This window comes from Eleginops maclovinus, chromosome 23 (assembly GCF_036324505.1).
Source record: "Eleginops maclovinus isolate JMC-PN-2008 ecotype Puerto Natales chromosome 23, JC_Emac_rtc_rv5, whole genome shotgun sequence".
Classification (NCBI taxonomy): domain Eukaryota; kingdom Metazoa; phylum Chordata; class Actinopteri; order Perciformes; family Eleginopidae; genus Eleginops; species Eleginops maclovinus.
Window position 1 is genome coordinate 71982 of NC_086371.1, and position 25193 is coordinate 97174.

General features: G+C 43.4%; 2 protein-coding genes across 6 annotated transcripts; one reads left to right on the forward strand and one right to left on the reverse strand.

Moving 5' to 3' along the window:
• Positions 1-89: 89 nt before the first annotated feature.
• On the forward strand, positions 90-17073 carry rest (RE1-silencing transcription factor). Of its 5 annotated transcripts, none has more exons than XM_063876168.1 (6): positions 90-246; positions 7801-8011; positions 8137-8664; positions 8747-8907; positions 9157-9240; positions 12177-17073. In XM_063876168.1, the coding sequence occupies exons 2-6, from the start codon at positions 7818-7820 to the stop codon at positions 14333-14335; spliced, it is 3126 nt and encodes a 1041-aa protein (XP_063732238.1). In that variant the 5' UTR covers positions 90-246; positions 7801-7817; the 3' UTR covers positions 14336-17073. The 5 variants fall into 5 exon arrangements, with proteins under 5 accessions (XP_063732238.1, XP_063732242.1, XP_063732241.1 ...); XM_063876172.1 differs by having other exon boundaries at positions 8143-8664; XM_063876171.1 differs by having other exon boundaries at positions 118-246; positions 7751-8011.
• noa1 (nitric oxide associated 1) lies at positions 17070-24905 on the reverse strand. The gene is given in 12 exon segments (XM_063876174.1): positions 17070-17369; positions 17371-17456; positions 19725-19842; positions 20395-20510; positions 20611-20743; positions 20818-20909; positions 21502-21606; positions 21706-21867; positions 22945-23248; positions 23390-24015; positions 24105-24332; positions 24733-24905. Coding segments are annotated over 11 exon segments (2052 nt in total). The 5' UTR covers positions 24298-24332; positions 24733-24905; the 3' UTR covers positions 17070-17252.
• Between the last annotated feature and the right edge of the window lie 288 nt (positions 24906-25193).

Below are 25193 nucleotides of genomic sequence, written 5' to 3' on the forward strand. Positions count from 1 at the left end.
TTTTAACTCTTCACATCCCAGCAGTTTTCCTCGCGTGGCCCTTATCCTCTTCCGTATTAAGCCAGCTCGCTCCCGGGCGACGTGATGACGTCAGCTGCCCTGCGTCAGTGTGCAGGAATTTGCGGAAACTTCTTCACTTGTGTTTCTGCTGTTCGTCGAGGAAAACGATTCAGAAAGTGGATCGAAAGAGGAGATAAAGAGGAGGAAAGAACAGGACCACAGGAGGAAAGTCGCTCCGATCTGAAGGTGAGTCTCCCGGGGTCCCGGTGCTCGGTCCCGGGCTGTTAGTGGCTCTCCAGCCGCAGAAACACACCCGGAAAGTAGTTGTTAGTTTGAGGGAAAATGGAGTCTGAGAGGAAGGCGCTGTCCGGGGCTGATCAGGACCAAGGAGAGAACAACACTTTAAATCCCTGTATAAACTCTATAAATCACTATTTGCTATCTTTAGACTCACTTTATATTCTTTATACTCACTTTCAGTAAATTATGAATCACTTTAAATCACTTTGAAATCACTTTAAGGCTTTATTAACACTTTAATAACCGATCAGGACCAAGGAGAACACCGCTGCCCCGGACAGGCTGTACCACTTTAATGCCGTATACTGCCTTCATACTGCTTCTATCACTTCAATGCCTTATACTGCCTTTACCACTTCATACTCACTTTAATTCCACTTATAACTTCATATCTTTTTCCTTCATCCCCACTTATCCCCTTCATATCATTTGTGCCCCTTTTTCATTCATACCACTTATATCACTTTAAATCCCTTTACCATTCATATCCCCTTTATAATCACTTTATCCCTTTCTCACCTATCACTTGATGCCCTTTCTCACTTTTACTCTTTCATACTCACTCAAAACTCACTTCAATCACTTAAAACTCATTCAATCACTTTTTGCCCTTTTCTCACTTCATACTCACTTTTATTAATACTCACTTCCCACTTTTACTATTCATTCACTTTTTCTCACTTATACACTTTAATGCCCTTTTCTCCTTATACCTTTAAGCCCTTATACTTTAATCACTTCATACTCACTTCATACTCATTCATACCCTTTTTCCCTTCATACCTTAATACCCCTTCTACCCTTTTTTTCCCTTTACCACTTATACTCACTTTTATGCCTTTACTCCTTTTTATACTTCATACCACTTTATACCACTTTATTCATTTATACCACTTTGTGCCCCTTTTTCCTTAATACTCACTTAATAATCCTTCATATCCTTCATACTCACTTATACCACTTATACCACTTAATATCACTTCATACTCACTTTATGCCTTTTTCTCACTTATATCACTTTGAGCCCCTTTTCTCACTTTAACTCCTTTACTACTTTATGCCCTTTTCTCCTTATACCTTTCATACTCCTTCATACCACTTCATATACTTAATATCCTTATACCCCTTTAACCCCTTTTTTATTCATACCACTTTTTAAGCCCTTTACTACTTATACCCTTTATACTACTTCATACTCATTTACCATTAATATCATTCTACCATTTAATGCCCCTTTTTACTTTATACTCCTTTTTATGCCCTTTCCCCACTTATACTCACTTTATCTCTTTAAACCCTTTACTCATTTTTAATCCCTTCTACTCACTTTAAAAGCCCTTTACTCACTTTATACTCACTTTTATACTCACTTTAATCCCTTACCCCTTCAACTCCTTATACTCATCTACTATTTATCACTTCATATCACTTAATGCTCACTATACTCACTTTTAAAGCCCTTTACCACTTTATACCCCTTTTGAGCCCTTTCTCACTTCATACTCACTTCATACTCAGTTCATACTCACTTCATACTCACTTCTACTCACTTTTTTGCCTTTATCACTTATACTCCTTTTACCCTTCTATCCTTTTAAAGCCCCTTTTCTCACTTATTTATTTAAATGCCCTTTACCCTTCATACCCTTCATACTCACTTTAAAGCCCCTTTCTCACTTTTTACTCTTATACACTTTGATGCCTTTACTCACTTTTTTAATCACTTTACTCACTTAATATCATTCATACCATTTAATGCCCCTTTTTCACTTATATCACTTTAAAAGCCCTTTATCACTTTTTCACTCTACCCCTTATACTCTTTCATATCCCTTTAAAGCCCCTTTTTCACTTTCTCATTTTTACTCACTTCATACTACTTAAAACTCATTTAATGCCCCTTTTTCCTTTTTACTCACTTTATCTCTTATATCCTTATACTCATTTAATGCCCTTTTTACTTCAATCATTTTACTCCTTATACCTTATATCACTTCTACACTTTTGCCTTTACCCCCTTATACTCACTTAAGCCTTTACTCATTCAACCCTTTAATCACCATATCACTTAAAACTCACTTCTATCACTTTTATTCCCTTTATCCTTTATACTATTCATATACTTAACTCCTTTAATGCCCTTTTACTAATTCATACCATTCTACCCCTTATACTACTTCATATCACTTTAATCCCCTTTTTTCCCCTTTACCCCTACTCACTTATACCATTTAGCCCCCTTTCCCCTTCATACTCCTTTTACTCACTTTATACTCCTTTAACCCCTTTTACTCACTTCTACTCACTTTTAACCCTTTTTTCTCACTTCATACTCATCATCTACTTTAATGCCCCTTTTCTCCTTCTACTCCTTCTATCACTTTATACCCCTTATACCATTACCATTCTATATTTAAGCCCCTTTACTCACTCAATCACTTTAATCCCTTTTTCTCACTCATCTCACTTCATACTCACTTCTCCATTATCTCACTTTATGCCTTTCCCCCCTTTAATCACTTTTTTACCCTTTAAAGCCCTTTACTCCTTCTTACTTTTATCACTTAACTCATTTTATATCACTTTAATCCCCTTTTTCCTTCAACCACTTTTACTACTAATCATTATACTCCCTTTATACCACTTTAATGCCCTTTATTTCCCTTTATACTCCTTCAATCACTTAATACTCACGGGTGCCCTTTTCCATTAATCTCTTTTACCACTTTAATCCTTTATTCCCTTATATCACTTTGATCCTTTACTCCTTTTAAAATCACTTTAAAACCCTTAATACCACTTTACCACTTTATCTCATTTTATACTCATCAAGCCCCCTTTTTCCCTTTTATCTCACTTTGATGCCCTTTACTCACTTAATACTCATTTTTACTCTTAATACTCATTTATACTCATTTGAGCCCTTTCCCACTTATACTCACTTTATACTCACTTTGAAGCCTTTTTTTACTTAATACTCCTTTTTTCTCCTTAATACTCACTTAATCCATTTTACTCACTTTATACTCACTTTGATCCTTTTTCCACTTAAATCCACTTTAACTCACTTAAAACCCTTTTACTCACTTATACTCATTTTATCCTTTTTCCACTTAATATCACTTTTTTACCCACTTAATATCACTTTAATCACTTTGAGCCTTTTTACTCACTTTTTACCCTTTTACCCCCTTTGTGTTTTACTCACTTAATACCACTTTTTTAACTAAACTCACTTAATACCCTTAATATCATTTTATGCCCCTTTTCTCATTAATACTCACTTTTAAAATACTTTATATCACTTTATATCCTTTTACCACTTTATCCACTTTAATCCTTTGGGTGCCTTTTACCACTTAAAACCACTTTAATCATTAATACCATTTGATGCCTTTTTTTCACTTAAAACCCCTTATACCTTTTATCACTAAAAACTCACTTTATACCCTTTGATGCCTTTTACTCACTTCATATCACTTCTACCCCTTAATACTCCTTTTTACTCATTTGACCTTTTACTCACTTTTTACTACTTTATACTACTTAATACCCTTAATATATTTATACTCATTTTTATCATTTGAGCCTTTTTATCCTTAATATCACTTTTACTCACTTTTTAAAACCATTAATACTACTTTATACCCCTTTTATCCCCTTTATCATTTAAAACCATTTATACATTTAAAAACCTTTTTACTCACTTTTTGCCTTTTCTACTTAAAACTCACTTTAACCCTTAATACCACTTTATACCCTTTTAGTTTTCCCATTTAAAACCCCTTTTTACCACTTTGAGCCTTTTTCCTTAAAATCACTTTATACCTTAACACTTAATACCACTTAATATCACTTTGATGCCCTTTTTCCATTTACTCCCTTTTTACCCCTTAAATTTCCACTTAATACTCATTAATACCCCTTTGTGCCCCTTTTCTACTTAAAATCACAATACCATTTTACCATTCATATCATTATTACTACTTTTTTGCCTTTACTCCTTAATCTACTTTTACTCACTTTTCTCTTTATACCCTTATGCCCTTTTTCTACTTATTTCCCTTTAACTACTTTGATGCCTTTTACTCATTTAATACCCCTTTATACTACTTTAAACCACCTTGAGCCCTTACTCCTTTTACCCCTTTTTCCACTTAACTACTTTATACTTTACTTTTAGCTTTTTTCATTAAAACTCACTTTTACTCATTTGATGCCTTTTTTACTCACTTTAATACCACCTTGACCCTTTATCACTTATTAAATTTATACCCCCTTAATACCCTTATACTCATTTGGCCTTTTTACTCCTTAAAATCACTTTATACTCACTTTTATGCCTTTTTTCTCACTTAATCTCACTTTTTACCACTTCATACCCTTTTATCCCTTTACCACTTAATACTTTATACTACTTAATCTACTTTATACTCATTTGACCTTTTAAATCACTTAATACTCACTTTTTACCACTTTTTGTTTTACTCATTATACTACTTATTCCTTAACCCCTTGACCTTTTACTACTTTAAACTACTTTATATCATTAAAACTCACTTTTATCCCTTTTTCTCACTTTAAATTTCCCTTTTTACTCATTAAAACCACCTTTTTACTCATTAATACTCAATTTTATACCCACTTGATGCCCCTTTTTTCCACTTAAAAATCACTTTATACTCACTTTGATGCTTTACTCCCTTTACTCACTTTATACTCACTTTTAAATCACCCTTTATGCCCTTTTCTCACTTAATTCTCACTTTATACTCACTTAAAACCACTTTGAGCCTTTTCTCACTTTATACTCATTAATACCATTTGATGCCTTTACTCAATTTTAAAACTCCCTTTTCACTTAATACCCTTTATACCCCTTTTACCCTTTATTCATTAATCTCACTTATATCACTTTTAGCCTTTTACTCCCTTTTTCCACTAATACCCTTTTTATGCCTTTTATCACAATACTCACCCATATCACTTTTAAACCACTTAATCCCCCTTTATACTCCTTTTTTCCACTTTATACCACTTATACCACTTTTTATCCTTTTTTCACTTAATACTACCCTTTTTCACAATACCACTTTTTACTCCCTTTAACCCCCTTTATACTACTTAAAAACTCATTTTTCCTTTACCCCCCTTTACTCACTTTATACTCACTTTATACTCACTTTATACTCACTTTGATGCCTTTTACTCACTTAATACTCACTTTGATGCCTTTTACTCACTTAATACTCACTTTATACTCACTTAATTACTCACTTTGATGCCTTTTACTCACTTAATACTCACTTTATACTCACTTTGATGCCTTTTACTCACTTAATACTCACTTTGATGCCCTTTACTCACTTAATACTCACTTAATACTCACTTAATACTCACTTAATACTCACTTTGATGCCCTTTACTCACTTAATACTCACTTTATACTCACTTAATACTCACTTTGATGCCTTTTACTCACTTAATACTCACTTTATACTCACTTAATACTCACTTTGATGCCTTTTACTCACTTAATACTCACTTTGATGCCCTTTACTCACTTAATACTCACTTTATACTCACTTAATACTCACTTTGATGCCTTTTACTCACTTAATACTCACTTAATACTCACTTTAATGCCCTTTACTCACTTAATACTCACTTTATACTCACTTTGATGCCCTTTACTCACTTTATACTCACTTAATACTCACTTTAATGCCCTTTACTCACTTAATACTCACTTAATACTCACTTTATACTCACTTTGATGCCCTTTACTCACTTTATACTCACTTTGATGCCTTTTACTCACTTAATACTCACTTAATACTCACTTTAATGCCCTTTACTCACTTAATACTCACTTAATACTCACTTTATACTCACTTTGATGCCCTTTACTCCACTTTATACTCACTTAATACTCACCTTATACTGCCTTCATACTCACTTTATACTCACTTAATACTCACTTTATACTCACTTTATACTCACTTTGATGCCTTTTACTCACTTAATACTCACTTTATACTCACTTCGATGCCTTTTACCTCACTTAATACTCACTTTATACTCACTTAATACTCACTTTATACTCACTTTGATGCCTTTTACTCACTTAATACTCACTTTATACTCACTTAATACTCACTTTGATGCCTTTTACTCACTTAATACTCACTTTATACTCACTTTGATGCCTTTTACTCACTTAATACTCACTTAATACTAACTTTGATGCCCTTTACTCACTTAATACTCACTTAATACCCTTTACTCACTTTATACTCACTTTATACTCACTTAATACTCACTTTATACTCACTTAATACTCACTTTATACTCACTTTGATGCCTTTTACTCACTTAATACTCACTTAATACTCACTTTAATGCCCTTTACTCACTTAATACTCACTTAATACTCACTTTGATGCCCTTTACTCACTTAATACTCACTTTATACTCACTTTGATGCCTTTTACTCACTTAATACTCACTTAATACTCACTTTAATGCCCTTTACTCACTTAATACTCACTTAATACTCACTTTATACTCACTTTGATGCCCTTTACTCACTTTATACTCACTTAATACTCACTTTGATGCCTTTTACTCACTTAATACTCACTTTATACTCACTTAATACTCACTTTGATGCCTTTTACTCACTTAATACTCACTTTATACTCACTTTAATGCCCTTTACTCACTTAATACTCACCTTATACTGCCTTCATACTCACTTTATAACTCACTTTAATGCCCTTTACTCACTTTATACTCACTTAATACTCACTTTATACTCACTTTAATGCCCTTTACTCACTTAATACTCACCTTATACTGCCTTCATACTCACTTTATACTCACTTTAATGCCCTTTACTCACTTTATACTCACTTTATACTCACTTAATACTCACTTTATACTCACTTAATACTCACTTTGATGCCTTTTACTCACTTAATACTCACTTTATACTCACTTAATACTCACTTTGATGCCTTTTACTCACTTAATACTCACTTTATACTCACTTAATACCCTTTACTCACTTTATACTCACTTTATACTCACTTAATACTCACTTTATACTCACTTTAATGCCTTTTTACTCACTGTGTGTGGGTATGTGTCATAGATTATTATCAAAGAGTAAAGTTATTAAGATAAGCTCCTCCTCAGAACAGGAGGAGAAACTGCTCCTCAGCCTCCCCTCCTCGTTGTGCTTTCAACTTCTCCCCCTCGTTGTGTCCTCAGCCTCCCCTCCTCGTTGTGTCCTCAGCTTCTGCCCCTCGTTGTGTCCTCAGCTTCTCCTCCTCGTTGTGTCCTCAGCTTCTGCCCCTCGTTGTGTCCTCAGCTTCTCCTCCTCGTTGTGTCCTCAGCTTCTCCACCTCGTTGTGTCCTCAGCTTCTCCTCCTCGTTGTGTCCTCAGCTTCTCCTCCGCGTTGTGTCCTCAGCTTCTCCCCCTCGTTGTGTCCTCAGCTTCTCCTCGAGTCCACATGGCGGCTCAGATGCTGTTCCCAGTGTTTCCTGCCGACGGGGCTCAGAGCGACCTGCCCCCCCCCCAGCTGGTGATGCTGGCCAACGTGGCGGCGGTGACGGCGGAGGGAGGCGCAGAGGAGGAGAAAGAGATGATGGAGCTGAAGACGGTGGGCTGCAGCTACTCCGACAGCGAGGAGGAGAGCCTCATCAGGTGAGGACGAGTCCAAATGATCCTCAACATGTCCCAGTCTTTCCTAGGCTGTCTCTGTCCCAGTCTGTCTCTGTCTCAGTCTGTATTTGTCCCAGTCCCCAGCCCTAACCCTCCTGTGTGCTCAGGTACAGCTACGACAGCCAGAACCACAGAGAGGTGTGCATCGTGGAGTACCCTGAGTCTCCGGGTCCGAGCCCCGCGGTTGCAGGAGACGACACTGAGGAGGCTGGGGATAAGGCTGAGGATCTGTCTCGCCCCCCCGCCAGCACCAAAACCCCCAAGCAGAGTGCCGAGCGCCACCAGAGTCCCGCCCTCCCGCCGGAGAGCACCAAGAAGAAGAAGCCCTTCCACTGCAAGCCCTGCCACTTCCAGGCCCAGAGCGAGCGGGACTTCGTGGAGCACCTGGGCTCCCATGGGGCGAGCAAGATGAGGGTGGTGAACCGGGTGGAGGGCCGGAGTAGGACCCGGGCCAGCGGGGCCGAGTCCCCCGAGTCCCGGGCGCTGTCGGGCGGGGAGGCGGAGAGCGGGGGGGAAGCGGGTGCAGGAGACATCAAAGGGCTGATCCGGTGTGAGCGGTGCGGGTACAACACCAACCGATACGACCACTACATTGCCCACCTGAAGCACCACAGCAAGGAGGGCCAGGACCACAGGTGAGACCCGGACCACCAGTTGTGTGTCTGCAGGGTGTCTTAGTGCACGCTATCTTGGTATTAAGTGTTTGTGTGTCTGCAGGGTGTTTAAGTGCACGCTGTGCCCCTACACCACAGTCAGTCAGTACCACTGGAGGAAGCACCTGAGGAATCACTTCCCCAGCAAACTGCACACCTGCAGCCAGTGCTCATACTTCAGCGACCGCAAGAGCAACTACATCCAGCACATCAGGACACACACAGGTACTCACTCACTCACTCACTCACTCACTCACTCACTCACTAACTCACTGTTGGTCTCTTTGTTTTATTCAGGTATGTGTTCCTCTGAACAGATCTCTGTCTGGAGGTTTTAAAGTGCTTTACAGATAAAGTTGTGTTGTTTCCTTCTGTTGCACATTCTTAGTGTGTGTGTGTGTGTGTGTGTGTGTGTGTGTGTGTGTGTGTGTGTGTGTGTGTGTGTGTGTGTGTGTGTGTGTGTGTGTTGTACAGGTGTGCGTCCCTTTCAGTGTCTGTACTGCGACTACTCCAGTTCTCAGAAGACCCATCTGACCCGCCACATGAGGACTCACTCAGGTCAGTCGTCCACACTCTAACCTCAATAACATGCACTAACCAGTACTAACCAGATTTCTGCTGGTCTCCAGTCCTGAGTCTGGGGGTTTAAACTCCACAGAATCATAGAAGGACTTGTGAGTCAAAACCAGAGATGGTAGATCTCAGTGACGTCACCTTAAGACTTGTTAGGACTCGTACTGTATTGGACTACATTGAACTTGTATTTGACTTTGAACCGACCCAACCTGACCTAGGTCTACATTCCTGTCTTGAACTGAGTCAACAGTAGTAGTTGTTGTTAGCAGTAGTAGCAGTAGCAGTAGTAGCAGTAGTAGTAGCAGTAGTTAGCAGTAGTAGCATTAGTTAGCAGTAGTTAGCAGTAGTAGCATTAGTTAGCAGTAGTAGCAGCAGTAGCAGTAGTAGCAGTAGTTAGCAGTAGTAGCATTAGTTAGCAGTAGTAGCAGTAGTAGCAGTAGTAGTAGTAGTAGTAGTAGCAGTAGTTAGCAGTAGTAGCATTAGTTAGCAGTAGTTAGCAGTAGTAGCATTAGTTAGCAGTAGTAGCATTAGTTAGCAGTAGTAGCATTTGTTAGCAGTAGTAGCAGTAGTAGCATTAGTTAGCAGTAGTAGCATTAGTTAGCAGTAGTAGCAGTAGCAGTAGTAGCATTAGTTAGCAGTAGTTAGCAGTAGCAGTAGTAGCAGTAGTTAGCAGTAGTAGCAGTAGTAGCAGTAGTAGCATTAGTTAGCAGTAGTAGCATTTGTTAGCAGTAGTAGCAGTAGTTAGCAGTAGTAGCATTAGTTAGCAGTAGTAGCAGTAGCAGTAGTAGCAGTAGTAGCATTAGTTAGCAGTAGTTAGCAGTAGCAGTAGTAGCAGTAGTTAGCAGTAGTAGCAGTAGTAGCAGTAGTAGCATTAGTTAGCAGTAGTAGCATTAGTTAGCAGTAGTAGCATTAGTTAGCAGTAGTTAGCAGTAGCAGTAGTAGCAGTAGTTAGCAGTAGTAGCAGTAGTAGCAGTAGTAGCATTAGTTAGCAGTAGTAGCATTTGTTAGCAGTAGTAGCAGTAGTTAGCAGTAGTAGCATTAGTTAGCAGTAGTAGTAGTAGCAGTAGTAGCAGTAGTAGCATTAGTTAGCAGTAGTAGCATTAGTTAGCAGTAGTAGCATTTGTTAGCAGTAGTAGCAGTAGTTAGCAGTAGTAGCATTAGTTAGCAGTAGTAGCAGTAGCAGTAGTAGCATTAGTTAGCAGTAGTTAGCAGTAGCAGTAGCAGTAGTTAGCAGTAGTAGCAGTAGTTAGCAGTAGTAGCATTAGTTAGCAGTAGTAGCAGTAGTAGCAGTAGTAGTAGTAGTAGCAGTAGCAGTAGTAGCAGTAGTAGCAGCAGTAGCAGTAGTAGCAGTAGTTAGCAGCAGTAGCATTAGTTAGCAGTAGTAGCAGTAGTAGTAGTAGCAGTAGTAGCAGTAGCAGTAGTAGCAGTAGTAGCATTAGTTAGCAGTAGCAGTAGTAGCATTAGTTAGCAGTAGTAGCAGTAGTTAGCAGTAGTAGCAGTAGCAGTAGCAGTAGTAGCAGTAGTTAGCAGTAGTAGCAGTAGTAGCAGTAGTTAGCAGTAGTAGCATTAGTTAGCAGTAGTAGCAGTAGCAGTAGTAGCATTAGTTAGCAGTAGTTAGCAGTAGCAGTAGTAGCAGTAGTTAGCAGTAGTAGCAGTAGTAGCAGTAGTAGCATTAGTTAGCATTAGCAGTAGTAGCATTAGTTAGCAGTAGTTAGCAGTAGCAGTAGTAGCAGTAGTTAGCAGTAGTAGCAGTAGTAGCAGTAGTAGCATTAGTTAGCAGTAGTAGCATTTGTTAGCAGTAGTAGCAGTAGTTAGCAGTAGTAGCATTAGTTAGCAGTAGTAGTAGTAGCAGTAGTAGCAGTAGTAGCATTAGTTAGCAGTAGTAGCATTAGTTAGCAGTAGTAGCATTTGTTAGCAGTAGTAGCAGTAGTTAGCAGTAGTAGCATTAGTTAGCAGTAGTAGCAGTAGCAGTAGTAGCATTAGTTAGCAGTAGTTAGCAGTAGCAGTAGCAGTAGTAGCAGTAGTTAGCAGTAGTAGCAGTAGTTAGCAGTAGTAGCATTAGTTAGCAGTAGTAGCAGTAGTAGCAGTAGTAGTAGTAGTAGCAGTAGCAGTAGTAGCAGTAGTAGCAGCAGTAGCAGTAGTAGCAGTAGTTAGCAGCAGTAGCATTAGTTAGCAGTAGTAGTAGTAGCAGTAGTAGCAGTAGCAGTAGTAGCAGTAGTAGCATTAGTTAGCAGTAGCAGTAGTAGCATTAGTTAGCAGTAGTAGCAGTAGTTAGCAGTAGTAGCAGTAGCAGTAGCAGTAGTAGCAGTAGTTAGCAGTAGTAGCAGTAGTAGCAGTAGTAGCAGTAGTTAGCAGTAGTTAGCAGTAGTAGCATGTGATTGCTGATGTGACATGTGTTCTCGTCTCTCAATGCTAACATGTCTGTGTTGCTCTCACTGAAGCGCTCGCTGTTGGATTCTCATGGTAACGTGATAAGAACTACATGCTGTCATTTCCTGTGTGTGTGTTGTCTTCCTGTGTGTGTTGTGTACCTGTGTTGTGTACCTGAGTGAGTGTCCACACTGAAGCAGATCAGCCTGACAGAATAAGCCCTGAATCAGTCAAACGGTGCAGATTGTTGAAAGACTGATATGCAGTACTGCAGGAAGAGATGAATAGAAACATGTCAGAGAAATACAATGAGCTGCTGTTGTCAGAGACTGAGTGCATGCATGAGTCTGTAAATAGAACAAGATAACCAAGAACAGAATGTCAGGGTAGATCTGTAGTGACGTAGGGCAGACGGATATGCCTGCAGGTCCTGAAGGAATGAGGCTTCCTGCATGAAGTGCTGCTGCATGAATTCCTTGGCTGTCTCGCCTGTACCCTCTCATTACTTCCTGCAGAAGTTTGACCTCTGTTTTACTTTCTGTGTGCAGGTGAGCGTCCTTTCAAGTGTGAGAGTTGTAACTACCTAGCGGCCAACCAGCATGAGGTGACCCGCCACGCCCGGCAGGTCCACAACGGACCCAAACCTCTGTCCTGCCCGTACTGCGAGTACAAGACCGCCGACCGCAGCAACTACAAGAAGCACGTGGAACTGCACCTCAACCCTCGCCAGTTCGTCTGCCCGCTCTGCAAGTACGCCGCCTCCAAGAAGTGCAACCTGCAGTACCACCTGAAGTCCAGACACGCCGGCTGCAATGTGGTCCTGGACGTCTCCAAGGTCAAGCTGCGCAACAAGAAACACAGTGGCGAGGAAAACGCAGGAGCCAGAACAAGCAAGATGGATAATTCATCCGGCGTGGACGAGGACTTCGACATGGAGGACAACGACGTGGACAAGGATCTGGAGTCGAGCCCCATCAATCTGTCGATCAAGCCCAGCATCAACCAATCTCTGCAGAGCGAGGTGCTGGACAAGACCCCAAAGAAAACCACCGCCCTTCCTGAGAAAGAGAAGGTTCAGAAGGTGAAGGTGGAACCAGAGAAGAAGGTCACAACAAGGCAGAAGAAGAACGAGAAGGTCAACAAGAACCTTCTAGAGACAGAGACTCCTGTCCCGGACAAGGCCAAGAGACGCGTCAAGAAAATGCCGGTGGGGAAAACAGCCGTGAAAGAACAAGTTACAGGAACCAAACCCAAGAAAGAAACAGAAGAACCACAAAGACCGGAGGAGGTGGGAGTGATGAGGTCGAAGGAGGAGCATGAGCTGATCCCTGAGAGGAAGAAGAACGATGGAGGTGGAAAAGAGAACAAAACCCTCAACAAGCCGAGGAAGTCTGCATCAAAGAAGTCTGAGAATATATCAGAGCCAGTCAAAGAAGCTGAGCAGAACCCCGTCTCTCCTGAGAAACCTCAGAAGGAAAAGACCAGGAAGAGGAAAGTAGTGGAAGCTCTTGATCTTTCGAGGAACTCCTCGTCTGAGACTCCATCCAAGACCCGACGAGTGAAGAAACCTGCTTCAGAAGAAACCAAGAAGACAAGCGAGGCGACTCGGTCCACAAGCATGTCCAACGGGACGAGTACCGTGAAGACCAAGAAGACCAAGAAATCCACAGACCTTAAACAAACTGTGGATGCAGAGAAGGACCAGAAGCCTTCAGTCCTCAGTCCATCCACAGACGTTCAGCCAGACCACCAGACAGAAACCACAACCTCCGAGCCGTGCCTGACAGGACCCAAATCCTCAGAGTTCGGAACCAGATCCTCAGAGACTGGAACCACACCCTCAGAGACAGGAACCACACCCTCAGAGACAGGAACCACACCCTCAGAGACAGGAACCCTATCCTCAGAGATAGGAACCCCATCCTCAGAGACTGGAACCACACCCTTAGAGACTGGAACCACAACCTCAGAGACAGGAACCACACCCTCAGAGACTGGAACCACACCCTCAGAGACAGGAACCACACCCTCAGAGACAGGAACCACACCCTCAGAGACAGGAACCCTATCCTCAGAGATAGGAACCCCATCCTCAGAGACTGGAACCACACCCTTAGAGACAGGAACCCTATCCTCAGAGACAGGAACTACATCCTCCGAGCCCTGCCTAATAGGAACCATATCCTCTGAGACAGGAACCAGCCCCGCGAAGAAAAAGAAGAAGATCTCAGCAGGAGAAACCCCTCCATCAGTTCCAGAACCGACTCTGACCAAAACCTCAAAGGAGATGGAGGTTTCCCCCCCCTGTAGCTCTGGTGAGGACACGCCTTCTCCGGCTGAAGACCGCTCTGTGCCAACATTCGTTAAACCCCCCCCGCCCTCTCTGGTGATGCCAGGCCGGAGCAAACTTGCCGACGCAGAGGACGACGAGGGCGTCCACAGCAGCCAGGAGGGGGGCAGTGACATCAGTGACAGCGCCTCTGAGGGCAGCGACGACTCCGGACTCAATGGAGCACGGTCGTGCAAGATGGCCAACGACCCGGAGACGCCCACCGACGAGATCCCGACCCCCACGGAGCTCAAGAGCCACCTGTGTATCTTCTGCGACCGCACCTTCCCCCTGGAGGTGGTGTACCGGCGCCACCTGAACCGCCACCTCGTCAACGTGTACTTCATGCAGGATGGCAGCGCCAAGGCCCAGGAATGAAGACCCCGCCGTGCAGACTCTGGTGAACTAACACTAAGCTGAGCAGCCGTTGAGCTGGACTCTGACCTGGGACTACTTTCCTATCAACCTCCTGTTCTTACGGGGTCGTGAACACAGACAGGTACAGGTTACATTACAGAGCAGAAGGAGGACGCGATACTAGGAGACCCTCTCAGAAATAACCCTGAGAATAACCTTCAATATCAGAGAACATCTGGAAGACTCTCAGAGTATAGAAAACATCATCTGGAAGACTCAGAGTTTTAACGTGTCATTTAGTTTTCAGTAAGAGAAGTAAACCTGAATATTCTCTCAGATTAAATTCACAGTGAGGAGAAGATACTCCTTTTTTCTAGAAAGGCTTTTTGTCGTGCGGAGGGATATAGAGTCAGGACGATGTTGGAGTGTTGGGGCAGTGTGAGGGTCAGAGAGTCACAGAGGAGCTGAGCAGCGCTCACATTACATTTGTTATTTGAGGAGAAAAAACTAATTTAGTGTTTAAAGTAAGAGAAGTCCACTTTAATATTCTCAGACTAAATCCATCATGTTTAGAGAACATCCAGAAGAGGAGCAGCACATCCTTTCTTTGGTCAGATTGAAATGTTTTGCTCTTTTTTGACTTTATAAACTCAACAGTTTTCCTCCAGAAATGATAGATGTGTTTTTCCTCTGAATTATGTTGTGTGATTCCCCTCAGACCCTCAGACCCCCAGACCCCCAGGTCTGGGAGCAGCTCTGTTTTGTGTTGCATCATTTCTAAATCATAAATCTGAGGCCCGATGAAATGCCTGTCTGTTTCAATATTGTTTATTTTAAACCCAGTGCTTTTGACAATCAGCTGTGGGCCCTGTGGAGAGGAGGGGGCCCTGTGGAGAAGAGGGGCCCTGTAGAGAGGAGGGGGCCCTGTGGAGAGGAGGGGCGCTGTAAAGAGGAGGGGGCCCTGTGGAGAGGAGGGGGCCCTGTGGAGAGGAGGTGTAAATACTGCAATATAAACCAAAGCCCCCTGTCCTCTTTATATTAATTTTAATATCAAGCAGACTGAGACAGACTCTAGAGACAGACTGAGAGACAGACTCTAGAGAGAGACTGAGAGACAGACTCTAGAGACAGACTGAGAGAGACTCTAGAGACATACTGAGAGACAGACTCTAGAGACAGACTGAGACACAGACTGAGAGAAATACTGAGAGACAGACTCTAGAGACATACTGAGAGAGACTCTAGAGACAGACTGAGAGACAGACTCTAGAGAGAGACTGAGAGACAGACTCTAGAGACATACTGAGAGAGACTCTAGAGACATACTGAGAGACAGACTCTAGAGACAGACTGAGACACAGACTGAGAGAAATACTGAGAGACAAACTCTAGAGACATACTGAGAGAGACTCTAGAGACAGACTGAGAGACAGACTCTAGAGAGAGACTGAGAGACAGACTCTAGAGACATACTGAGAGAGACTCTAGAGACAGACTGAGAGACAGACTCTAGAGAGAGACTGAGAGAGACTCTAGAGACAGACTGAGAGACAGACTCTAGAGAGAGACTGAGAGACAGACTCTAGAGACAGACTGAGAGAGACTCTAGAGACATACTGAGAGACAGACTCTAGAGAGAGACTGAGACACAGACTGAGAGAAATACTGAGAGACAAACTCTAGAGACATACTGAGAGAGACTAGAGACAGACTGAGAGACAGACTAGAGACAGACTCTAGAGAGAGATTGAGAGACAGACTCTAGAGACAGACTGAGAGAGACTCTAAAGACATACTGAGAGACAGACTCTAGAGAGAGACTGAGACACAAACTGAGAGACTTTAGAGAGAGACAGACTGAGAGACAGACTGAGATAGACTCTAGAGAGAGACTGAGACACAGACTGAGAGACTAGAGAGAGACAGACTGAGAGACAGACTCTAGAGACAGACTGAGACAGACTCTAGAGAGAGCCTGAGAGACAGACTGAGAGACAGACTGAGATAGACTCTAGAGAGAGACTGAGATAGACTCTAGAGAGAGACTGAGACACAGACTGAGAGACTTTAGAGAGAGACAGACTCTAGAGACAGACTGAGAGACAGACTGAGATAGACTCTAGAGAGAGCCTGAGAGACAGACTCTAGAGACAGACTCTAGAGACATACTGAGAGACAGACTCTAGAGAGAGACTGAGAGACAGACTGAGAGAGACTCTAGAGACATACTGAGAGACAGACTCTAGAGAGAGACTGAGACACAGACTCTAGAGACAGACTGAGACAGACCCTAGAGAGACACAGACTCTAGAGACAGACTGAGACAGACTCTAGAGACATACTGAGACACAGACTAGAGACATACTGAGAGAAATACTGAGAGACAGACTCTAGAGACATACTGAGAGACAGACTGAGAGAAATACTGAGAGACAGACTGAGAGACATACTGAGAGACAGACTAACCGTTCTGCAGATGTCTCCTGCTCATGACAAATACTGATCTGTTTCCTCCCCTGATGTTTTTTGTTAAAGTAGAGACTAGTGACATCATTATGTAACACAGTGACATCACTATAGAACACAGTTACATCACTATGGAACACAGCGACATCACTATGGAACACAGCGACATCACTATGGAACACAGGTAGTTATTAAAGCTGAACAACGCGTGTTGTCCTCTGAGTTTCTCTCAGGAGTTATTAACCATGTTTTATTCTGCTTTTCTTTTGATGAAATAAAGATTCAATAATCAACATGTGTCATTATTTATTGATAGACAATCCTTCAAAAAACAAACAGTACTATAAACAAGCATGGGGGTCACACAGTAGCCCTCTGACCCCTGAATAGTGGAGGCCAACACTGTTCTGTTTGTCTCTCTGTCCGTCTGTCTTTCTGTTTGTCTCCATCTGTCCGTCCGTCTGTCTGCAGGTCACTTCTTCTTCTTCTGCTCCTTCCTCTGCAGCGCTGCATGCTTCAGTGTCCTGTAGGCGACAGACTTCCTGATCCTCTCTCCCTTCAGGTTGACCAGGTGAGGGAGCAGGGGGGGGGGTCCGGAGAGAGAAGGCAGCGTCCGCCGGGCCGTGGAGCCGGAGTGTCAGCTGATCGCCCGGCGCCGCCGTGACCGCCACCCAGCCTGAAGCAGATCCAGAGACCAGGACCTGTTAGTTCATCCTTTAAGGGTCTTCAGTGTGTGTTAATAAAGTTTCAGTGTGTGACTTATAAAGTTTCAGTGTTGTTAATAAAGTTTCAGTGTGTGACTTATAAAGTTTCAGTGTGTGACTTATAAAGTTTCAGTGTGTGACTTATAAAGTTTCAGTGTGTGACTTATAAAGTTTCAGTGTGTGACTTATAAAGTTTCAGTGTGTTAATAAAGTTTCAGTGTGTTAATAAAGTTTCAGTGTGTGAATAAAGTTTCAGTGTGTGTTAATAAAGTTTCAGTGTGTGACTTATAAAGTTTCAGTGTGTTAATAAAGTTTCAGTGTGTGAATAAAGTTTCAGTGTGTGTTAATAAAGTTTCAGTGTGTGTTAATAAAGTTTCAGTGTTGTTAATAAAGAGTGTTGTTAATAAAGAGTGTTGTTAATAAAGTTTCAGTGTTGTTAATAGAGTGCTGTTAATAAAGAGTGTTGTTAATAAAGTTTCAGTGTTGTTAATAAAGAGTGTTGTTAATAAAGTTTCAGTGTTGTTAATAAAGTTTCAGTGTTGTTAATAAAGTTTCAGTGTTGTTAATAAAGAGTCTTGTTAATAAAGTTTCAGTGCTGTTAATAAAGAGTGTTGTTAATAAAGTTTCAGTGTTGTTAATAAAGAGTGTTGTTAATAAAGTTTCAGTGTTGTTAATAAAGTTTCAGTGTTGTTAATAAAGAGTCTTGTTAATAAAGTTTCAGTGCTGTTAATAAAGAGTGTTGTTAATAAAGTTTCAGTTAATAAAGTTTCAGTGTTGTTAATAAAGAGTCTTGTTAATAAAGTTTCAGTGTTGTTAATAAAGTTTCAGTGTTGTTAATAAAGTTTCAGTGTTGTTAATAAAGAGTGTTGTTAATAAAGTTTCAGTGTTGTTAATAAAGAGTGTTGTTAATAAAGTTTCAGTGTTGTTAATAAAGAGTGTTGTTAATAAAGAGTGTTGTTAATAAAGAGTGTTGTTAATAAAGTTTCAGTGTTGTTAATAAAGAGTGTTGTTAATAAAGTTTCAGTGTTGTTAATAAAGAGTGTTGTTAATAAAGAGTTGTTAATAAAGAGTGTTGTTAATAAAGAGTGTTGTTAATAAAGTTTCAGTGTTGTTAATAAAGAGTGTTGTTAATAAAGAGTGTTGTTAATAAAGAGTGTTGTTAATAAAGAGTGTTGTTAATAAAGTTTCAGTGTTGTTAATAAAGTTTCAGTGTTGTTAATAAAGAGTGTTGTTAATAAAGTTTCAGTGTTGTTAATAAAGAGTGTTGTTAATAAAGAGTGTTGTTAATAAAGTTTCAGTGTTGTTAATAAAGAGTGTTGTTAATAAAGAGTGTTGTTAATAAAGAGTGTTGTTAATAAAGTTTCAGTGTTGTTAATAAAGAGTGTTGTTAATAAAGTTTCAGTGTTGTTAATAAAGAGTGTTGTTAATAGTGTGAGTGTTGTTAATAAAGAGTGTTGTTAATAAAGTTTCAGTGTTGTTAATAAAGAGTGCTGTTAATAAAGTTTCAGTGTTGTTAATAAAGTTTCAGTGTTGTTAATAAAGTTTCAGTGTTGTTAATAAAGAGTGTTGTTAATAAAGTTTCAGTGTTGTTAATAAAGTTTCAGTGTTGTTAATAAAGAGTGTTGTTAATAAAGTTTCAGTGTTGTTAATAAAGTTTCAGTGTTGTTAATAAAGTTTCAGTGTTGTTAATAAAGTTTCAGTGTTGTTAATAAAGAGTGTTGTTAATAAAGTTTCAGTGTTGTTAATAAAGAGTGTTGTTAATAAAGTTTCAGTGTTGTTAATAAAGAGTGTTGTTAATAAAGAGTGTTGTTAATAAAGAGTGTTGTTAATAAAGTTTCAGTGTTGTTAATAAAGTTTCAGTGTTGTTAATAAAGTTTCAGTGTTGTTAATAAAGAGTGTTGTTAATAAAGAGTGTTGTTAATAAAGAGTGTTGTTAATAAAGTTTCAGTGTTGTTAATAAAGAGTGTTGTTAATAAAGTTTCAGTGTTGTTAATAAAGAGTGTTGTTAATAAAGAGTTGTTAATAAAGAGTGTTGTTAATAAAGAGTGTTGTTAATAAAGTTTCAGTGTTGTTAATAAAGTTTCAGTGTTGTTAATAAAGAGTGTTGTTAATAAAGAGTGTTGTTAATAAAGAGTGTTGTTAATAAAGTTTCAGTGTTGTTAATAAAGAGTGTTGTTAATAAAGAGTGTTGTTAATAAAGTTTCAGTGTTGTTAATAAAGAGTGTTGTTAATAAAGTTACCTGCAGAGGACAGCTTGAGGTCGGCAGCCGCCTCCTTAAACCCGACTCCCTGCAGACTGAAGTCCTGAGGAACCAGGGGGGGGAAATCCTTCATACGCTCCGACCCCCCCGCAGGGACCTGAACACAACAGAGATCAGAACCAGAATACCCTTTCCTCTCTCTCTCGCTCTCTCTCTTTTTCTCTCGCTCTCACTCACTCTCTCTTTCTCTCTCTTTTTCTCTCGCTCTCTCTTTTTCTCTCGCTCTCACTCTCTCTCTTTTTCTCTCGCTCTCACTCTCTCTCTCTTTTTCTCTCGCTCTCTCTCTCTTTTTCTCTCGCTCTCACTCTCTCTCTTTTTCTCTCGCTCTCACTCTCTCTTTTTCTCTCGCTCTCACTCTCTCTCTCTTTTTCTCTCGCTCTCACTCTCTCTCTTTTTCTCTCGCTCTCACTCTCTCTCTCTTTTTCTCTCGCTCTCTCTCTCTTTTTCTCTCGCTCTCACTCTCTCTCTTTTTCTCTCGCTCTCACTCTCTCTTTTTCTCTCGCTCTCACTCTCGCTCTCACTCTCTCTCTCTTTTTCTCTCGCTCTCACTCTCTTTTTCTCTCGCTCTCACTCTCTCTCTCTTTTTCTCTCGCTCTCACTCTCTCTCTCTTTTTCTCTCGCTCTCAATCTCTCTCTCTTTCTCTCTCACCCCCAGAAGCTGGTGTCCTGCATGTTTCTGGTAGACCCCCTGGACCCTCTCCAGACTGGAAATGTGGACTGGAATCTGGCTGGAGACCAGCACTGAGAACCAGCAGGCCCCCCCCCCCCTGAGGAGAAGCCAGCATTATTATCACTAATGAGCTGAGGTCTAACACACAGTAATAAGGGGGGGGGGGGGGGGGGGGGGGGGGGGGGGGGGGGGGTACCTGCAGGAAGTCGATGCGGGCCAGCCCCCCCACCAGCAGACTGGACCCCGGCTGCAGGACGAAGGTCCTCGGGACCAGAGCCTGAGAAGGGACCACTGAGGTCACTTCCTGTTGGGACAGCAGCCCCAGCACCTGAGGATGGGGCCGGGGGGGGTTAACCACAGCCTGACAAACACATGTTGCTGGCATGATCTGTACAGACTCACGTCACGCTGCTTCAGGATCCCGGGGGTGTCGTATAGCCAGTTCCCCTGCCTCAACTCGCTATCCTGCTGCCTGCTGCTGGAGGGGGGGGCCGCTGGGAGACAGCATTCATATCATTAACAGAGGGTGGGAGGACTGGGGGAGTAGTCTGGATTAAGGTTTAGGACCTCTGGTCAACAATGGGATCTTTTGGGGGGGTTCTCAATGCCCCCTACCAAAAGGCAGCCCCTCCCTCAGGTTTAACGTAGAGGTTGGAAGCCCCCCCCCGCTGTCCACGCTGAGTCAGTCCTGAGGTCACCCCCCCCGCTGTCCACGCTGAGTCAGTCCTGAGGTCACCCCCCCGCTGTCCACGCTGAGTCAGTCCTGAGGTCACCCCCCCCCGCTGTCCACGCTGAGTCAGTCCTGAGGTCACCCCCCCGCTGTCCACGCTGAGTCAGTCCTGAGGTCACCCCCCCCCTTCTTTCCACACTGAGTCAGTCCTGAGGTCACCCCCCCGCTGTCCACGCTGAGTCAGTCCTGAGGTCACCCCCCCCCGCTGTCCACGCTGAGTCAGTCCTGAGGTCACCCCCCCCCTTCTTTCCACGCTGAGTCCGTCCTGAGGTCAAACCCCCCACCCCCTGCTATCCACACTGAGTCAGTCATGAGGTCAACCCCCCCCTGCTGTCCACACTGAGACCCTCTCTCACCTTTCATGGTCTCCCCCTCTTCCTCCCCAAAAGCCAGTCTGTCTGGGTCAAACTGGATCTCATCTTTAGGGGGGGGGGAGGAGCGGAATGTCCTCCCTACATGACCTGGGGGGGAGAAAGGTGAGGATTTATTCTGCCTCCTCTTACATCACATTCACTCCGGGACAGATAACAGGGTTCTGATTCCCTGACCCCCGCCCTCACCTATGAGGTACCCCTCTTGGCTCAGGTGTTTCAGCCTCTCTCTCTCCTCCCCCGTCAGTTCTCTCGCCCCCTCCCTCTCCTCCCTCAGACGCTCCTCCCGTCTGAACATCCTGTGGGGGTTTGGGTTGATGATGGGGAACTTCAGCAGGTCCAGAGTGGTCCCTGAACGCACCACACAGAACCACAGTTAATACATCAGGTCCAGAGTGGTCCCTGAACACACCACACTGAAACCACAGTTAATACATCAGGTCCAGAGTGGTCCCTGAACACACCACACTGAAACCACAGTTAATACATCAGGTCCAGAGAGGTCCCTGAACGCACCACACTGAAACCACAGTTAATACATCAGGTCCAGAGTGGTCCCTGAACACACCACACTGAAACCACAGTTAATACATCAGGTCCAGAGTGGTCCCTGAACGCATCACACAGAAACCACAGTTAATACATCAGGTCCAGTGTGGTCCCTGACACACCACACAGAAACCACAGTTAATACAGCAGGTCCAGGGTGGTCCCTGAACACACCACACAGAAACCACAGTTAATACATCAGGTCCAGAGTGGTCCCTGAACGCACCACACAGAAACCACAGTTAATACATCAGGTCCAGAGTGGTCCCTGAACACACCACACTGAAACCACAGTTAATACATCAGGTCCAGAGAGGTCCCTGAACGCACCACACTGAAACCACAGTTAATACATCAGGTCCAGAGTGGTCCCTGAACACACCACACTGAAACCACAGTTAATACATCAGGTCCAGAGTGGTCCCTGAACGCATCACACAGAAACCACAGTTAATACATCAGGTCCAGTGTGGTCCCTGACACACCACACAGAAACCACAGTTAATACAGCAGGTCCAGGGTGGTCCCTGAACACACCACACAGAAACCACAGTTAATACATCAGGTCCAGAGTGGTCCCTGAACACACCACACTGAAACCACAGTTAATACATCAGGTCCAGAGAGGTCCCTGAACGCACCACACTGAAACCACAGTTAATACAGCAGGTCAAGAGTGGTCCCTGAACACACCACACAGAAACCACAGTTAATACAGCAGGCTCAGGGTGGTCCCTGAACGCACCACAAAGAAACCACAGGTAATACAGCAGGTCCAGAATGGTCCTTGAACTGACCACAGTAGCACAGCAGGTCCAGAGTGGTCCCTGAACGCACCACACAGGTAACAGGTATTAATGCAGCTTTGGGGCGTCTCACCGGGCCAGGGGGAGACGGTAGCGCGCTGCAGGCGGTCTGTGGCACGGCTCTTGCAGTAGTCGGACTGCAGCAGCGCGTTGAACAGCGACGACTTCCCGGCGTTGGCGCTGCCCACCAGGTAGACGTCGCCACGGTAACTCCAGGTGCGCTGCAGGCGGGAGATCAGCTCCTCCACCCCGAAGCCCGTCTTGGCGCTGATCAGCTGCACGTCGCTCACATGCAGCCCGGCCGCTGCGCAGTACGCCACCAGCTGCCGTCTGATTCGCTGCAGGTAGTTGGGGGCGTCGCCCGGCAGCAAGTCCACCTGGTTGCCGGGTAGAACAGCCAATCAAAATGAATTGCTTATTTACCCAATATTTCACCTGGAAAGGAATCTGAATGATGCCGTCTTATAAACGTTTATTGTTGTTTACTCTAATGGATAACTGGATAAAGGAAATCAGACCTTGTTGCCGAGGACGACGATGCGTTTGTTGTCCCCCACCATGCTGAGCAGGTCGGGGGGGAGGGAGTCGGGGATGTCCAGCAAGTCGACCACCAGCAGCAGCAGCGCCTGCAGGGGGCGGAGTCTCCTCACCACAGTGGCGTACTCCTGTGCCGACAGCTGTAGTTGCAGTGCCTGCCGGTGGTGCGTCAGCAGGTGGCACCGCTGGCAGGTGGCCCCCCCCAGACCACCCCCCTGCTGCAGCTCCTTGAACTTGTTGCTGGGTAGGTACCCAGGGGCGGTGGCGGCGGTGCAGTGCAGCAGGGCGCCGCAGCCCGAGCAGCTGGTGTCGCTCACCGGCTCCGAGGAGTCCGGCACCCCCACCACCCGGTGCACCCCCCATCCCGACTTCTTATTCTTCTTCTTCTTCTTCATGGACGCCACGCTGTCCCCCCCAGGGAAGTCCACGTCCTCAAAGAGCAGCTCCGCACCCTGCGTCTCAGGCCCCGCCCCCTGCATTGTGGCCTCGCCCCCCAGTGCATGCAGCTGCAGCTCCAGAGCCCGCAGCCTCTGAGGTGAGGGGGCAGCGGAGGGAGGGGTGGCCGAGGGGGGAGGCAGGAGGTCTTTCTCCGCCTCAGGCTCTGCATCTGAACCACCACAGAAGAAGACCGTTAACTTCCAGTCCCTGACACCCCCCCCCATTAGACCTTTGAGGCCCCACCCCCTCCGGTCTCACCTGTAAAGTCCACGAACACGAAGTTCTCCTCGAGCCTGGGGTCCACGGTGCACCCCCCCCTGAAGCTCCTCCCAGCTCTTCCGCTCAGACCTCGGCCCCCCAGGAGAAGCCCCCCGACAGGACCCTGCAGTGACCCTGCCCGGGCTGCAGCAGGGACGCGAACCCCCCGTAGCACCCCCAGCAGCTTCAGCATGTTTCCCTTCTCCAACTGGCCCTGAACACACCACCCTGAACAACAGAGGGGAGAACTGGTTACAGTCACTGGTCTCACTGGGCCCCCCCACTCTCTGTCAGGTTACACTGACCAAACCACACACCTGTGATGGGGGGGGTGGGGGGCAATAACAAGAGAAAATAAACAACATGTTGTTACTGAACGTCAGAGAGATATTTACATATACATATACACATATATATATATATATATGTATACACATATATATATATATATATATATACACATATATATATACATATATATATATGTGTATATATATGTGTATATATGTGTATATGTGTGTGTATATGTGTGTGTATATGTGTGTGTATATGTGTGTGTATATGTGTGTGTATATGTGTGTGTATACAATGACTCAGGACAGTTCAATTACAATCAATGAACAGTTACCTGTTCTATCTCTGATGACGTAATCTGGTCACATGTAGTCCGCTCCCTGAGCCCGCATGTACTTATATATTATACTATATATATGTATAAGATATAAACTATGGTATAATAAAGTATAAAGTGTGTCCTCTAAACAGCGTGCTCTGCTGCGCTCCTTCCTGACCGGGTGTGACGTCAGACGCGTCGGTTGTTGATCTTCCGCTGAAACATAATGCACATTTTATTTTTTTATCAAACTAAATATTTAACTCTCGGACGCTGTTAGGATTAAAACAGCAGCGGCGTAAACAAATAATAAACTGACAATAAATAAAGAGTCAATGAAAAAAAGAGATTTAAACGTCTTCACTCTCTGAGTGGATACAGAAGTCTCACTCCGCCGTGGATCCACGAACCGTATTTCTTTTTGCTAATGTTGTGTCCTTTTACTTTTAACAGAGTATTCCTACACTGTGATACTT